General features: G+C 38.0%; 1 protein-coding gene across 2 annotated transcripts in view; it reads left to right on the top strand.

The window, feature by feature from the left end:
• Nucleotides 1-17,575, top strand: part of LOC107678406 (bridging integrator 3-like) — a 66,709-nt gene that overhangs the window by 12,997 nt on the left and 36,137 nt on the right. For both annotated transcript variants that reach the window (XM_016473642.1, XM_016473643.1), the window contains exons 2-5: nucleotides 2,165-2,213; nucleotides 4,201-4,241; nucleotides 9,132-9,193; nucleotides 11,935-12,071. In XM_016473642.1, coding sequence (XP_016329128.1) covers nucleotides 2,165-2,213; nucleotides 4,201-4,241; nucleotides 9,132-9,193; nucleotides 11,935-12,071 — 289 coding nt within the window. The remainder of the gene's footprint in view (nucleotides 1-2,164; nucleotides 2,214-4,200; nucleotides 4,242-9,131; nucleotides 9,194-11,934; nucleotides 12,072-17,575) is intronic.

Below are 17,575 nucleotides of genomic sequence, written 5' to 3'. Positions count from 1 at the left end.
ATTGGCTTATTTAGAATAAGGTAAATAATTAGATTACTGATGTCCATGTAAACGTAGTCAGTGTTTTCTGTTGTAGAGGGGATTAAATCAATTATTTAGATTAGGTTGTCATCAGAAGAAATACACATGCATATATACATATATATATATATATATATATATATATATATATATCTATCTGTATCTATATCCAACTATGCCAATTTCATTTCTGTCCTCCATACCAAGTTCACACACACACACTACCTCACACCCCTCTCTTTCCGTCTCATTAGCTCACACACCTTTGCTTTGACGCAGCTGGCATCGCCACGTTCCTGTCATCCCCAGCTGTCCATCAATCTTCTTGGAGCCGTACTTCTGTCACATCAATAATAGTGTGTGTAAAAGTGTGCATGAGAGAGGTGCCTGCAATGGCAGCAGTGGAAACGTGTTTTTTTTTCTCTCTCTCCAGGTCTATCCCAGCCTGTCAGGTGTAATTACTAAATAACGCACGAGACAGAGAAGAAGGGGACCGAACGGTTAATTGCTGCTTTTCACTTAAGGCACAAGTTTTTTTGGAAGAAAATCAGACCAAAGTTAACATACCTTCACACCCAGAGGCTTAGGTGTCAGGGTTACGATCTGTTGAGGTCTGCTAAAGAGTGAAAATTGATTGCCAGACTTCCTGTAAAGGCTGATTTATTAGATCTGAACTCATTATAGGCTTATCTGACACTTACTGTCCAAATGAATTATGAAAGCCCAAAACTTAAGATGTAGTCATGCAAAATTTTGTGAGGAAAAATTGTCCATTGTCTTTTGTCAATAGTGTATTAATGAAGCACGGCTCACATAGAAGTTAATTTCAAACCAAGCTGTTAGTCAACATAGAGATTTTGTGTGACCAATGTGAACCGATTGCAAAATCTGCGTGGTTAAATCTTTCAACTGCATGAGAAATTCTCGATTTTTTGGATTCCTGAAATGACTGGATTTCGCCCACGGACATTTACTAAACAATGGTACATGCGATTGCACCTTTACTCTATGAAAATGCAGAAAATGATAGCCAATATTAAAAAAAATAAATATTGGAGGCAAAAGATTTTTGAGAGATTCATTGTGGAAACCATTCTCGAATATCTGCTTTATTCCCCAGATGTTGATAAAATGTAAAAATCTGCGGTGCCATCATGGTGAAATAGATTGGTTTGGCCAGGTTGTTCTTGCTGAATTGAAAGTGATGAAAGAGAAAGATTGGACACCACGAAATTATAAAGGCTATATTTATTGAGTCGTGAATGCATGATTCTTATAAGCTGAATCATTTAAATGAATCAAGTCAACAAGTCTTGAAGTTTTTGGTTCGAATCATTCTAATGACTGACTTTGAGTTGGTTGTGCTTTCTGACTTACCCGTTGAACTACAAGTAATATTCTTTAATAAACCCAAAATGTAACTTTAAAGAAATTCAGAAGAGTTTGGTCGTGATATTTAGTGGAATCACTACCGAACTGGAGTCATTCCTGAATATAAACTCTCTTACGATCCATGGAGAACTGAGAACTCATTATTCAGGTTCATTCTTGAAGGTGACCTGTTTGCTGCTGTGTGTGTTGCACATGTGTGTGTGCTGTGTGTGTGCAGGGCTCTGAGCAAATGCCCGCTTGCAGTAGCAGACCACAGGAAAGTGCATGTGTGTAAGATGTGCACATGTAGCGTTCTCCCCCCAGCAGACCACAGGAAGACTTGTGGCAGCGGCGACAGCCACTTCTAATTGTGCGCATCCGCCTTTGTGGTCTGCTACTGCAAGCGGGCATTCGCTCAGAGCCCTGCACACACATGTGCAACACACACAGCAGCAAACAGGTCACCTTCAAGAATTTCCAGCCACTTCTAATTGTGCGCATCCGCCTTTGATGGCTTCTGAGATGGATTTATGTGGTCCATATGAGATGATTTGATTAGCTGCTGGGGTTTTCATAGTGAACCTCAAAACTGTCTATTAAATACAATGACCTTTAAATGAAGCCTTCATCTGAAAATAAAATGGACTCAGGAGAATTAAATATTATAATTGTATTTAATGTTATAAAATTAATGTAATGAAATGTATTTTTTTGTTCTGAATGTAATCCACCTTATAATTATGTCTGTCTGTCTTTTTTTTTACTTTCCTAGGATTCCTTTCAAAATCGGACAACCAAGGAAACAGATTGTTTCGAAAACGGTAAGAAATCCACAGGATTTTTTTCCATTCCTTTTTTACTTACTTTTACTGTGATTGTTGTGCCACAAAATGAATTTGCAAAAAGAATAATGACTGTTTTCATACAAGACTCTTGAACACTTTTCTTCCACCAATGCTTGTGATAAGTGCTTGACAGATATGTTTTTTTAATGATGCCAAAATCTTGGAGAGATGGTATAAAGCCAATATATTTATATAACACAGTTTATTTTGTATAACATACAACACAACTATGATAAAATAATATTAATATATAATTAACAGTATTTACGAATATAATTTTAGATTTATTTGAAAACAAAATGGAATTATCTATTGTTTTAATGACAAAGAATAAAGTATAATCTGATCAAAAACAAAATAGACAAAAAATGTGCACAAAAAGGCAAAAAAGCTCAGTGCTCAACCAACTAAAACCAATGACAAAAAGGAAAAAGTAGGCACACCAAAACTTTTAAAATTTAATTATTTATTGCAAGTTTTCACCAAAAGTGCTGTATTTTCCCATTGGGATTAAAAAAAAAAATCTTTCATGAAGCAAATCAGCCAGCTATGAGGTGAATACAAACATATTTGCACAGCAAAAGTAAATTTGACAAAGGTATTTATTTAATGGCTTTAATGAGGGGAAAAAAAACTACAATCCCATGAAGCACTGTATGACATTAATCGAATTAAAAATGACAGAGAAATATAAAACTATTAATTTAAAGATGTTGATTATCTTGGGTAATGTAGTTTTTTCACCTGGAAATCTGCCGTTAAACACAATTATTTAAAGTTGTAATTATTTGGCTGATGGCTTCAATAAAAGCATATACCATTGATTAACAACCAATGACAGACCTCACAGTAGGTCTGTCTTTAAAGGTTTTTAATTTATCGTTAGAAATCAATTCAGAGTTTACATTTTTGCTATATCTAGAGAGCAGAATTTCAAAGAGACTTGGGGGTGTGATCTTTTGAATTGGTTTTATATGCAAATATCTACAGTAGCTACAACACAGCACTAGCAGCAGAACACTCTAGCATCGCCTCGACGAGTTTTCTCAGGCACATTCTCTCCAGCAAATGTAAAGGTCTAGTTTTCTAGTCCAGTTGACTCCAGTGCTGTGGTCTGTGATTGAGTCATTGTTTGAGTAGATCAACTGTGAGTTCATAAGCGCCTCTCTGTTGTGGACACCGTACACTTGTGTGTCCGTGAGTGGGCGTCCTGATCTCTTCCTCGTTTTAGGGAGGTCAATCAACATCTTTTTTTTTTTTTCTTATTTTCCCCTCATCACCTCTAATTCGCCTCCTTTCCTGTTACACCACACTTCCATGGTCACCCATGAGTGGGCAGGCCACAGGCCGGACACATTTTCCCCTCATCACCTCGTGCCCTAACTCGCCTCCGTTCCTGTTACACCACACTTCCATGGTCACCCATGAGTGGGCAGGCCACAGGCCGGACACACGGCTCTAAATGGGCTACCGACTGCCTGCCTTCCCAAATATTGTTTATTTATGGACTTTGCCCACCGAACCACAGGACAGGAACCCCTACTGCTGCAATTATGGCATCATTAACCCCCTACACACAGCGGTAGGGTGGCATGGACGCAAGCTAATGTGGCAACAGAAGGCCACTGCAATAATTACAGGACCTCCTGCAACTGCTGATTTCCAAATGAAAGATTCTGCTTGTTCTGTTTTCTTAATCTTTTTTTTTTCTTTTGATCTCGTTGGCGTTCTTCAGAGATCTCGCCTAATAGCTAAAAAACGTCCCAAACTGATATCCAGCTCACTTCTTTCCTCTACTGGCTTTACGTTTTTTTGTTTTTTTTTTACTTGCCCTGTAGATTCTGTTTTTATGATTACACACCCAAGAGCGCTTGTAGAAAACTAGAGCAGTTTGCCCACACACTTCTTTAAAGAGATCTTTCTATCCATTCTTCTCATATCTCTCCACATGTCTCCTCCACAGGTTGAAAGGGACTTTGAGCGGGAATATGAGAAGCTCCAAAAGTAAGTTGACATGTCCGATGTTGTTGTTTTTATTTTTATCCGATGTGTTTTTGAACTTTGAATGTTTCTGAGTATCATTAGCTAGCCTGAAATTGCCCAGCAGAAGACTGCACTTAAAAGACGACAGCGAAACAAATATTTGTTTTCCCAACGAGAGCAAACCCAAATAGTACATCGATTTAAAAAATAGATCGGCATTGGATTTGAAACCTTTTGATTTGATCAAAACCATGGTGCCAGTCTAGGTGTTCCAAAGGATTGCTACATTGTCGTCGAGACCCTGATGCATCATTTGTTTCTCCCCAAATATGACAAAAGCTAAGTGATTCTTGTGTGTGACACAATGGAAGTGTGGTTACAAGGTTTTCAGAGCTCTAAATGTGAGGTTGACTGAAATGCCTCCAGCCTTAATCCATATGTATTTTCATGCATAGACCTGTACCTACCTAGCCAGTACACTTCAGGACTTTATAGACCATGTAATCCATGGGTTATGATTAATGTGAATGGGTAAATCTCACAAAACCTGTCAAGAACATATCTAGGTCATATTTCACTCCAAAATTAAAAAGAAATGCATATATTTACAATACAATACTCATACATACATACATACAATACAATATATATTTTTTTTTGTTTCAATGCAACATTAAAACATTTAAACAAAAAAAAAATGTTTTGTTCATAATTTAATATTTAATTCCCATTAAATAATGTGTGTGTGTGTGTGCATGTGTGTGTGTGTGTATATGTATGTGTGTGTGTGTGTGTGTATATGTGTGTGTGTGTATATGTGTGTGTGTATATGTATATATGTGTGTGTATATATATATATATATATATATATGTTATATACATATATATACATATATACATACATACGTACGTACGTGTGTGTGTGTATTTATATATAATGACCTCCTCTGACTGGATAGAAGCTAAAAAAAATGAATCTGTTATACAATTTTCATGACCTATATATAATGACCTTGCTAAAGATGATATACTTTCCCACTCTTTTTTCCACCTTTGCTTTCTTATATTCTTACATGTACATGTTTTTTTTTGTTTGTTTTTTTTCTACCTGTGAGATCTGGACGTGTTATTTTGTGATATTCACCCCAGCATGGAGCCATTTAATAGTTTTAAGGACCAAACAGTTTTGTTTTGCCTGCTTATTCATATTCCTTGTCTTGTTGTATCAGGTCGGAGGTCATCTGCAGAGATGTATGTGCTTTCTAGCACCTCACCTTACTCTGTCGCCTTAGTTTCGCTTGTGTAGGTGGAGTCCCGGTACAAAGTGTTGAAAGGCATATATCACACACGCAAGCGCTTGCGGTGTGGGCACGGACATGTAGGGGCCTGAACTCTTGTCTGAGAGGGCCGCTCCTTTGGTTTGATTGCTATCAGAATACCACAGATTATGCAACAACACACACACACCCCGAGTATGTGATGCCCGTTGTCTTCATGAAACTCTTTTGTGGTTGTAGTACTGGAGGGGGTGCACTACATTGATCCATATTCAGTCATTCATTCATTTAGTTTTAAAAATGAAAATGTATTCAAGAATACAAGAATAGCAGAGTCCACACCGCAACTATTATGATAATGGTACAGAGGAACGATAATCATTGCTTGGAATCACTTTCACAGCATTTGTTTTATTTTTTTGTATGAAATGATGAACAATAAAAACATTGAGAGCCAATCAGAATCAATCCTGCTTTAAAGAGCTCAATCATTTAAAGTGGGAGAAGACAAAACTGCAGTGCACTTAACAAAAACAGAAATTACTCATGCTTTGGTGTGGACACTGATATAGTTATGATTATAGTTATCTTTATATTAATAGTTATTGGTGTGAACAGGCCTAAAAGCTTTCAAGCTTCAAAAAAGTACCATAAAGACACTGTAAAATAGTCCATAATTCTATTTTCTACAATGTACAGTGTTTTCTAAGTTTTCCAAAGCCATAGATTTGTAAAAATTTTTTACAAGAAAATACAATTTATGTTTTTCTAATTCAATTTCATGTTTAAGTCAATAGCCGCTTTTCCACTGTCGGGCCAGTGCTTTAAACGGGCGGGGCAGGGCTAATAGCCTCGGACTTGTAGCACCGAGGCCAAAATCACGCTGCGTTTCCACCGTCGGGCGAGAAGCTCCGCTGCGCTTCACTAAAACCCGCCCTTTACACACCTCTCTGGAACAACGTCATCATTTCACCAACAAAGAGAAGTTATAAGAAAACTAATAAGAAATAAGTCACTGGAACTTGCGCGATCTCAAAACGAACATGATAAAAGCGGCCGTTTGTTTGCATGCATTGTTAAAGATTTAAATCCAAAAGCATCGATGTTTTACAATAATAAGTGATACATTGATCATAATGAATTAATTTATCAGGATTGAAAATTAGTCACACAGAAATAAAGCGGTATGAACATAGACTTCCTACTTATTCAGTCGAGTCTGTTTCTGTTTATTTGTAGTCACAGTTATATGCATCACATTTAGAAAGAATGATCATTTCTGTATTTTTATAAAAGCTCCCAAAAAAAAACCATTAGGCTATTATATTTTTATGACATACGCGGAGCTAAACTCTGGAGACGAGACTTATGACAGATAAAATATGTTACTAAGTAAATACACGATTGTGATAGAGAATAAAAAGCTGACGTCTGATTTCTTCAAGCGGTCGTATTTACCATGTTTAACATTAATGGCTAGCGTGCATAGCCTTTTGCATCGCTTATAAATAGTTCTGCCTCGTATAGTGATCATAATCCACATCGGATCAAGTTAATTAAAACACTCGCTGCTGTCTGAAAGTGAATTTTGAACTAAAATTATTTTAAAAGTCTTTAATGCTGGTATTATAGCTGTTAACTTTATGAATTGATCCGCGGCGCCGACGCTCTCCAGACGCGGAGAAACTCCGCCTTTGTTCATAACCCCTCCTCTAGCCCTAGTTGGCCCGCTTTGGCCCAAGGTTTTCGTAGGGCCAAAAAACCCGGGCCGTTGGCCCCGAGAAAGCACCGACGAGGCACGATCAAGCCCCGGAAGTGACAGTGGAATTGTGACTGGTCCTGGTACGCACTAGCACGCCCGCTTTGGTCCGACAGTGGAAACGCGGCTATTGAGTTATTTGCTGTTTCTTTGCAATAGTTTGTGAACTTTACTAGCAATTTTTGAGTGAAAATAGTTTCTACACCATTTTTTTTCAGTGTATTGTGACTTAATGAGTTCTTAACCACTGCGATCACATAAATGAGTTCAGGTAAAGAACTGGATCAGTCTGATTCACAAACATGTCATACAGACCGTTTTTGTAAACCAAACCACTAATTTTACGATGTCTTCATAAGCTTTTTGAAGAGTCAAAGTTTTAGTTACATGGACTTTAAATGGAGGAATTTAAATCTCTCAGGTTTCATTAAAAATATATTCCGTATAAGTTTAATTTGTGTTTTAAAAATGAACATCAAGGTGAGTAAATGACAGAATTAAAATTTGTAGTTGAACTATCCCTTTAATGGCTAAAATGTCCAAGAATATTCTTTACTAGTAAAATCTATGTCTCGAGCGGCTCATTGGTTTATTAACATCGTCGCCATGCATTTTGGTGTAGAAATTCACACTTTGTGCCAATAAGACTTACATGTAGTCATAGTCCCACAATGCATTGTCTGTTCTCCTTCTTCTGCCCCCCGTATTCCTCCGTCAGAATGTGGGGGGTTTGGTGCTAATGTGTTGGCTTGTAACCTGTGCTAACTCTAAATGCCATTCACATGTTCGGAGGAGGCGTGCTGCTAGCGTGTTCACATGACAGCCGTCTGGAGCAGCTGGGCCAATGCTACTCGATTAGCACCTACCGTAATGGACCCTTTATCTCATCTTGTTAGGAGTCTCTGTTTCCATTTCTTGCAAGTTACCCATGATTCCACACCTCCTCCTCATTCTTTTCATCTCTTCAATTGTTTATTTTTTTTCTTCATTCTTTCTGCGTCCTGATATAAAGGTGATATACTTTCCCACAATCCTTTCTTTCCACCTTTGCTTTCTTTAATTCTTCTTTTATATCATACAGCCAAAAATAAAAAAAAAATAAATTACCAATTTCACCAGTTTCCCCAGTTCTCCATTTCCTTAATTGTTGTAATAAGTGCAGTGTGAGGTGCCTCAGTCCGTGTCTAATTTTCCACCTAATTGATTATAATGAACAGCTCCCCCATCAGCGGTGCAAACACACACTCGTGTGAGCATGAGTCAGATGCAGTAGTGTGGTAATTGCAGTTGTTAACACCCCCAGTGGGTGTGAATGGATCAACACTGTGAAAGACCCTGTGAATGATCTCTTCTGCCTCTCAGGAAATGTTACTGTTGTACAGAAACATGAATGGATACTCGCAGATGAGTGTAATAAAATAGTTCCGGTTGTTTATCTCTGATTTAAACATGATATGAGCATCTTATGCGTTAATAATATGAACCAATGAAACTGTCAAGAGTAAAAATGGTTCATGTTCACTACTAAACGGCATCGGCTTACATTGAAGAAGGGATGTGAGCATATCTTAGAACCACAATATCATGGAGACTTGTTGAAGATGGGCTTTTTTACGCCTTAGCAACTATATATAAAATATGTTTACACTTTTGAACGGGATTTATATAATTCCAAAGGTTGAAGTATGTTTTTGAATGTTTCTTATGCTCTTTTTTGAAATCAAATATGTGAAACTCTGTACTGTCACTTTTGAGAAACTGAATGTGTTGCAGAATTTCTTTAAAAATGGGAGGAAAATTGAGAAAAAAAAAGACATGTTAATGTTGAAAATATGGTAATATTGCATTGTTCATTTAAATTTGTATTTGTTTTAGGTTGGAAGAACAGACAAAGAAGCTGCATAAAGACATGAAGAAAAGCACAGAGGCTGATTTAGGTTTGTGGTTGTGATGATTTCTCTTCTCTCTGCTAATATTGACTCTTATCTAAATATAACTGCTGTAACATCAGTGCTTTAACTGGTCATAGGAAAGAAAACCTTATATTGTTGTAAATTGGTAAAATCAAGCTATACGCTTCCATTGATACTAGAAGTGCATTGAACTCGCATTTTTCACTTTTGGATTTTCTTCTCTGATATTAACAGAAATTCAGTGAACATTAATTGAATATTTTAATTGAATTAAAAGTGTGTTACAGAGCTGAAAGTACTACACTTTGAGCCGCTGACATCATAATTAAAGCAATGTCCTGCATCCAGTAAAACAACATTTCTTTTGTACAATGCTGATTAACAGAAGATCATTTAAACTGCGGTTACTGTAACACTTTTCTATGTGGATGATGCAGTTTAAAATCTGAACTGATTTTAAAACACTAGTCATCATACCCTTGCTGACTTTGTAAATAGTTACAGAGGGAAAAACTGCGCATCATACACTAAATGATTGAGGATCACACACTTCCAGACTTTTCAAGTCGTTCCAAACACAACAAACTCAAGCAGAAACATGCACCTCTGATGAAAACACGTGACAAATGAAAACAATATGCGTTCTAAATTCAGTTCAAAGTATCAAAGATGTTTAATATCCTCTGACTGGATAGAAGCTAAAAAACAATGATTCTGTTATACAATTTTCATGCAGACTTGCCTAATGTTTTGAGGGATCATGAAATGGAGAATCAAAATGTTAATATTTACACATATGAGAGGTTACTATGCAATAAAAACATACTTCCCACTTTAAAAGTATTTTTTTTTCTAAGAGTAAGACCGTCAAACTCAGATGTTCTGTCAGTGGATGTAAAGAATCTGCACCTCCAAAAACCTTTGCATCGCCTTCCTAAAGATCCGAGCATTGGAAATGCGTCACTGAAGTTTATTTTAATTGATGTGCCTGAGTGACTAAAATATACATTTTTCGTTTGTTCTTCACAATGGTCTGTTTTGTGAAGTATTTTAAACATGCTGTCGTTTTAAAAAATATATATTTTATTGAAATATATGCTAAGACAACAAGCATTTCATTATTTGAGTGTTACTAATAACATCAGTACATCCCTGCATCCATGCAGCGTGTTTTATAATACGACAAGTAATAATAGTACTTTAAAAGATGATAATTTTTACAAGTATTGGAACTTTTTGATGCAAAACTATTTGCAAACTTTATAAACTAACCCTGAGAAACACATACAAATCTGAAACTGCATTTCATGACCTCTTTAAGTCCTGTGGCTATACTTTGGAAACAGTTTTGACGTTTCAGAATTAGTCAGACATGAGTCAGAGTTATTCTCTGTGGTATTATGCCTCAAATGTCTGTACTGAGACGGGAACATTCCTTGGAATGTGCCAAAATATTTAATGTAAGGGTCAACCGGTGAATGCCGATTTCCACAGAATTCTAATAGAATGCAACGTTTTTTTGTGAAATTTCCATGGTTTAGCTATGACGAGGAAGATTATTTTGCTGAGTGTCATCAGATGCGCTGCACATGTAGCTGAACTACACTTGCTGCATCAGACCTCCACCACATGGAGGCACATCAGCGGTCAAACATGCATCTTGCAACTCAACAGACATAGACCAGAAGTTAACAAAAGGTCAAAATATTTAGCCCTCTAAAATATCGAAATGCTTTCCGTGCTGTCCGCAAGTCAGAAATCGCTCAAATCCATAAGATGCGAGGCAAAACACCTGCGAAAGAACAAAGATTTGTAGAACCGCTTCACAAGTTTGTTCTGTGCATGTTGGAAGGGATCGTTAGAGAGTTGACGGAGATGATGAATATTCACTAAAGAGCTCTGATCGTGTGCTGCTGCCTCAATAGTGCCAACGCCAATTACAGTCCATCGCCTTCCCTGCCAGAGCTGCTTAAAGTCAGAATGCTGATCAGATGAGCACGTCAGCGTCAATCCAGATCAAACGCACACCAGGCAGGAAGCCAGATAAAACATCCACCCCTCTACACCCCACAGCCCAAACACAGGAAAGACTTGATTTACTTGAGCTAATTGGGGCAAAGTCAAGAATGGGAAAGTTTCTTAATTATGGTCCCACTTTGATGAATGTGGATGTCTTCCATTTAAATTTGAGAACTATTATTGTAATTGTTGTTTTTATTGTTGTTGTTTTTGACATAATTATTATTTGTGTGTTTTCCATGTCCTATGTACAGTCACATGAATGCTGGAGCCTGTATTAACAATAATAATAATAATAAGAAGAAGAAGAAGAATATCCATCCATTTTCCAAACCGCTTGTTGATGATGATAATAATAATAATAATAATAGTGTTATTTTTAGTATAATTTTTTGTTATCTTCAGGAATGAAAAGGCCCCTAACAAATTAATGTATTTATTTATTTATTAATTTCATATAATGCAAAGTTTTAAGTTAATTAATTTTTTTTTTTACAATTCCAGCATCTGCTTCCTGTATTTCATTCGCGGTTTAATGTTGAAATAAACAAGAGTCCTATTTTGCCATATGTTTGAAACCACTAAGGACTCTTAAGTACTTGCCACCTTTGCAGATGATGACTGCTGATGGTTTTAAAGCAATACACTTTCTGTTGTCCCAGACATGAAAAAATAAATTGACTGTTCATTTTTCTGCACTCCTTTGTTTTTTGGCTGAATGATAACTGGTTTTGTTTGTTTTCCAGCAATGTCTAAAGCAGCAGTGAAGATCTCAGGGGACTTGTTGAGCAATCCGTTGTGTGAGCAGGATCTGGCTTTCCTTGAATCCATGACTGCTTTGGATACAGCCATGAAGAGAATGGATGCGTTCAATCAGGAGAAGGTGAGATTCAGTTGTAAATGACAATGTTTACAAATGCATTAAAACACAGCTTCCTCTTATGACTATTACATTTAATTGAAATGGACTTATGTTGAAGTAAAAGTAATTGTCCGAAAGCAATCCCATTTATCTCAATGGCAGTTGCTCGGCTGGCACATGACCCAGTGGAAGTATGCAATTTGAAATCTGCCAATGAAATCTTGATGGCTCAATTCTGCTGCTAGGGGTTTTTTTTTTTTTTTTCTTCCCTTCCCCTGAGCCGGAAATGCCAGTTGTGGGTTTGGGCGTGTTTCCAGACTGTTTTCTTGGGCAGGCTGGTGCTGAATTGGCCCCCAATAATCCAATAATCACAGCTGTGAAATATCCCCAAATGCCATTCCAGCTTCATTCTACATCAAATCTATTGAACTCAGCTCCTGGAGCAAACTGTCTTGCGTAGTGTAGCACCAACCTTAATCAAACACACCTGCATATAATTTCAAGTAATACCGAAGACATTTGCTGTGTTCAAAATCGCCCCCTATTCCCTAATTCCCTGTTTCCTACATTAGTCCACTAATATAGTCAACGTGAAGGAGTGAATGAAAACAAGATGACACTGAGTGCTCCGGAAATGTTGCCGCTTTTGCATAGTTTGTGCTTGTTGTTTAATCATTAGAAAACCGCTCCAATAGTAACGAAAAGATCTTGAACCGTCATGGAAACTGGCATGTATAAACCTTAATTTAACTATTAAATAATCAATTAAAGGGGTCATATGATGCTGCTAAAAAGAACATTATTTTGTGTATTTGGTGTAATGAAATGTGTTTATGCGGTTTAAAGTTCAAAAAACACATTATTTTCCACATACTGTACATTATTGTTTCTCCTCTATGCCCCGCCTTTTTGAAACGCGTCGATTTTTACAAAGCTCATCGGTCTGAAAAAGCGAGGTGTGCTGTGATTGGCCAGCTATCCAATGCGTTGTGATTGGCTGAATACCTCAAGCGTGAGACGGAAATGTTACGCCCCTCACATACTGTTGATGCCGTGTCCCGGCCTGAGCGACGAGACATAAACATTAAAACCCATTACAAACGAGGCATTTGTTGCATCCAGTGGGGACATAATTACTGATTATAATGACTTATACTGTCTTTTTACGTGTTGAGGTGCATCGCGCCGCGTAAACATAAAACCATGTCTGCATTTGTGATCGGAGAAATGACAAACAACAAGTGCTACTCTACTGCCCAAAACTCGCGTTTGAATCATCAGTGGCAACGAAAACCACAGCGGCCTACCGTGAGGGGAAGCCCCGGCTTAGCGTGCACTGAGGCCGGGATAGAGTGTGCTGAGGTGGGCTGGACTCCGCTTTTTCAACGGTGAAAGTTGATGTATTCCCTCAGCTAACTTTTATAAAGAATATCTCTTTGGTTTTGAGACTTTAGTGTTTGCAACTTTACAGATCTTCTTTATGCACCAAGAGCTTGTAACACTCCAAAGAGAAAGGAAAAATTGAAATCGCATCATATGACCCCTTTAAAATAAAATGTATAACTGTATGTAGGGCTGGGTATCGAGTCCGATACTTTTTAGGCACCGACCGAATTGCCTCGATACCATTGAGTAAAGAAAAACGTCTCGTCGTTCGGTACCAAATTTTGATACCTAAGGGGTTAATCTCATCAACGTCAGTGAGCCAATAAGCCTGCAGCACTTCGACTAGAAGCGGCGCGGAGCAGATCGATCAGAGTTTGACATCCGCGAGAGCGATTCGAAGGCGCACACGTGAGGCTGTAGTGCTAATGCGTCCCAGCCTCCTTAGATGTAAGACTACATTTACACTGGTGCGTTTTTGTTTTAAAATGAAAACGATCCTCGTCAAACTGGCGTTTCCACTGCGTTTCAAGCCAGCTTTCCACTATCTCTGACAAACGACAGACCGGAAGTCATTCATTTCCAATGGAGAGTAGCTCGGGGGCTGCGTGGAGTTCCGATCATGTGCAGATGTCCGTTCATACTACACGACCGAAAGCGTGTGTTACATGACCATTCATGCACACTGTAGCATCATGCTACATATAAGACAATAAATAAGATTTATATTCCGCTTTTACTCAAAACTCACTTTAAACCACCATCGAGTGTTTGTAATAACTTCCGATTGCCGTCTAATGTGTGTTTTGGCCATGTATTGTTGCTGAAATTAAATATGTTATTACCTCTGACTGAGTCAGAGCAGCGAAGAGAGAACACAGGCAGACAGTGCTGGAAGCTGCTGTAAATCAGTGGAAAATTAATAGAAATGATGATTCTGTCTGAGCTATGAGTTTTAAAACGGACATGCACTAGTGTAAATGTAGCCTAACAGATGTGTAAACTGAAGACTATTTGAGCTTTATTAAAACTATTTGCACTGATTTATTGTGTTGGTTACATTTTGTTCCTTTGTGCAGTGGCTCAGGAGATGAGTCTTTGAGTCTGTATAACCATCAACAAGCTGAAAAATAAAACCAAAGTTTTTTTTAGATAATGTAATCTTGTTAAAATTGATTTAATAAAATTGGTATCGAAAAAAGTATCGTTCAGGAACCGGTATCGAAGTCAAGGTATCAGTGTCGGCATCGATATCGAACATTTTGGAACGATACCCAGCCCTACCTGTATGACATCACACTTTACCAACATTGGACAAGTGGTTTACAAAACGGATGGATGGATGGATGATTCAGCTGCAGGCGCCATCTTCTGGTGAGATGTGGGAATTCATTCGGCACAACCCTAACATTGCATTATGGGTATTCTCTAGCCATTGAGTGTACATCGATTGTGTACTCGTTAATGCGGTGCATTATGGGATGGAATGAGTGCACTCAATAACGTCCTCTATGGTTTCGTACACCACTACAAATGGCTATCCCCTCAAGTAGTGCCCTATTTTAGGGTATAGGGAGCGATTTCGGACACAGCCCTTGATTAGCTGTTCAGGTGTGTTTGATTAAAAAAACAAACTCTGCAGAGTTTAATCAGTCTAGACCGCTTGGATGTGCTTGGTACTTTTTTGTTTATTTTGTTTTGGCCAATATGTTGTCTTAGACTTATACTGACACCTAGAGCTGTGGATGCAGCATCACACAGACATTTTCAGTTATTGATAACTTACAAAATTTGCAGTAAGTCATGATTTGTTTTTGTTTTTTTCTATGAGAGAAAGTGTCAAATAGTGAGTAATATATTTAGCTGATATTAAAATGTCTGCTCCCATGAGGCGACCCACTCCATTTAAAATATGATATGAGTGAAATCTCATGCAAGTGAACATTTTCCTTAATTACTGCTTATTTCTTTCTTTATGGCTAAAACTTTTTAATGAGGAAAAAGTTACTTTCTTCCATCGTTAAATATCATATGCACCGCACCCACTTCGACCAGGAGTATTTGGGCTTTGTAAACTGTCTCTTATTAGGCAGTGATACTCATTTGCATAAAAAGCAAGTGAATGTGAGACATGTTTATGTTTTGATTACATTGCTGCCACTAGATCTGGCTTACTCACCTTTAGGCCCACACAGAATCTGTATACGTTTTTTACCTTCCATATTTTCTGTGCTTATTGTGGGGGAAAATTAGTGGAATTCTGCAGAACGGATTTCAATATGTTTAAGTGTGTGTGTGTGTGTGTGTGTGTGTGTGTACTGCACTTCAGACAAACCAACATTATGCATCAAAGTTATCCATCCATTAAACCCTTCAGTTATCCATCCAAATCATTACTGAATGCTCCACATCACTATCAGAGATCGTTTTAACCTTTATACAGCATCTTAACGTGGTGCTCATGGCGTGATATGTTTAAAAACAGCAGTGCTAGACACAATGAGTCTTAAGGTGCGGTGACTACGGTCACTATTGTTCGGTGGATTTTTGCGGCCGAAATACAGTCATTTCTATTGGTTGGAATCCACACAGCTGGAAACTTCATGTAAGCGAGACAGATTTCCACACAGATTCCACAGCAAGTTGATCACTCAAATTGGCCACGTTGACCAACAGAGAGCTGCTTGGTTTGAAAGTGACTTTGGTGTGGTGTACTTCATACATCACTGCTGTGCTCACAATAAAGAGCCCTTTTTGCCTGCGAAATTTCACCAATGTGACCGCAACTTAAATGCATATATTTAAAAATCCTGTGCGATCTTTTTATTCCCCAATGGCTGTTTATATTGGTCTTCCCAATAACCGCCCATATGACGATAAGAACTTGGCTAATGTTTATGTATAACTTAACTCTGTTTAGTACGTCTCAAAAATGAACCATAGACGAACTTGATTTCTGCCTTGCAACACCTTCTAACCCGTGTTTATTTTCTACTTTTGGCCGAGAAAAATAGTTGCGTTTCTGACTTTGGCAGAAGTACGTTCTGTCTTCCCTCCAGCAGATTGGGTATGAGTAAGTTTTCTCACAGCAGACCCCACGCCCTTCTACACTCAGCGTGCACATGCATCTTCAAATGAGCTCCATCTCTGCGTTGCTATCTTCTGTTTCCTGCTGCTGGTGGTACCGATTGTTGTCTTTTCCCTTTTTTCCCTCTTATTTCCCCACATTGGAGTCAGTCTTTTCTTTTGAAAGTGGTTAAGAACCCTTAAGCGATATACTCAGCACTGACTGCATGTCAGAAGAGTAACGCTCATCTTCTCTGGTCTATCACCTACAACCTCTGCCCTGGAAACTGGGCCCTTCAACATTCCCAATGTATTGAACTCTATGGGGCGAAGTATCAAGCCACAGCACTACTCCCACCGTCAGGCATTGTAATATGATGCTTCAAACAGTTTCGACTTTGACATTTCCTGCTGACCATTCAAAGCTCAGCTATTGTTTACCGGACAATTTGCATAACATATTATGTGAACAGAGCTGGAACAAACATCAAAAAATGAAGGAAGAGAGACTGATCCCTTACATGTAGCTACATTGAGTTTTTCTGTAGAGCGCCGATGGCTTATCATGACTTTGCGAGAAAATAAGTTTGAAGACTGGAGTAATGGCTGCTGAAAATTCAGCTTCGCCATCATAGGAGTAAATTACCTTTTATTTAGAATTCAGAAACCTTTTTTATTAGCGACACCGGTGGCCATTAAGTGAACTGCAGTCAGCAACTTATTTATAAAGTATAATTAAAACTATAGACTATATATATCTAGCTGTGTGAGACTATAGTTTGAATAAATCCTTTTTCTTTGCATGACACATTGACATTACAGTACAGAATAGCTCTTGCGGCATTAACCTGTGTCAGAACGGAAGAGAGGCTCTCAGGAGCATGAGTAATGTCACATCCATCTGGTTTTCCCAGCAAAAGCATCCGAAGTCCTTCACATAAAAATCAGTCTACAGGCTTTCAACCTAGGAAGTTGGGCAAGGTCTCATTTTTTAAAGTTTCGTTACAAGCTGTTTACATATTGGCAACAAAAAAGCAATAAATACATGAAAACTCCTACACATAGCCCCTATATAT

This window comes from Sinocyclocheilus anshuiensis, unplaced genomic scaffold (assembly GCF_001515605.1).
Source record: "Sinocyclocheilus anshuiensis isolate Anshui unplaced genomic scaffold, SAMN03320099.WGS_v1.1 scaffold112, whole genome shotgun sequence".
In the NCBI taxonomy this organism is placed as follows: domain Eukaryota; kingdom Metazoa; phylum Chordata; class Actinopteri; order Cypriniformes; family Cyprinidae; genus Sinocyclocheilus; species Sinocyclocheilus anshuiensis.
Note: the sequence above shows the minus strand (reverse complement) of the source record. Positions and strands in the feature narration are given on the sequence as shown.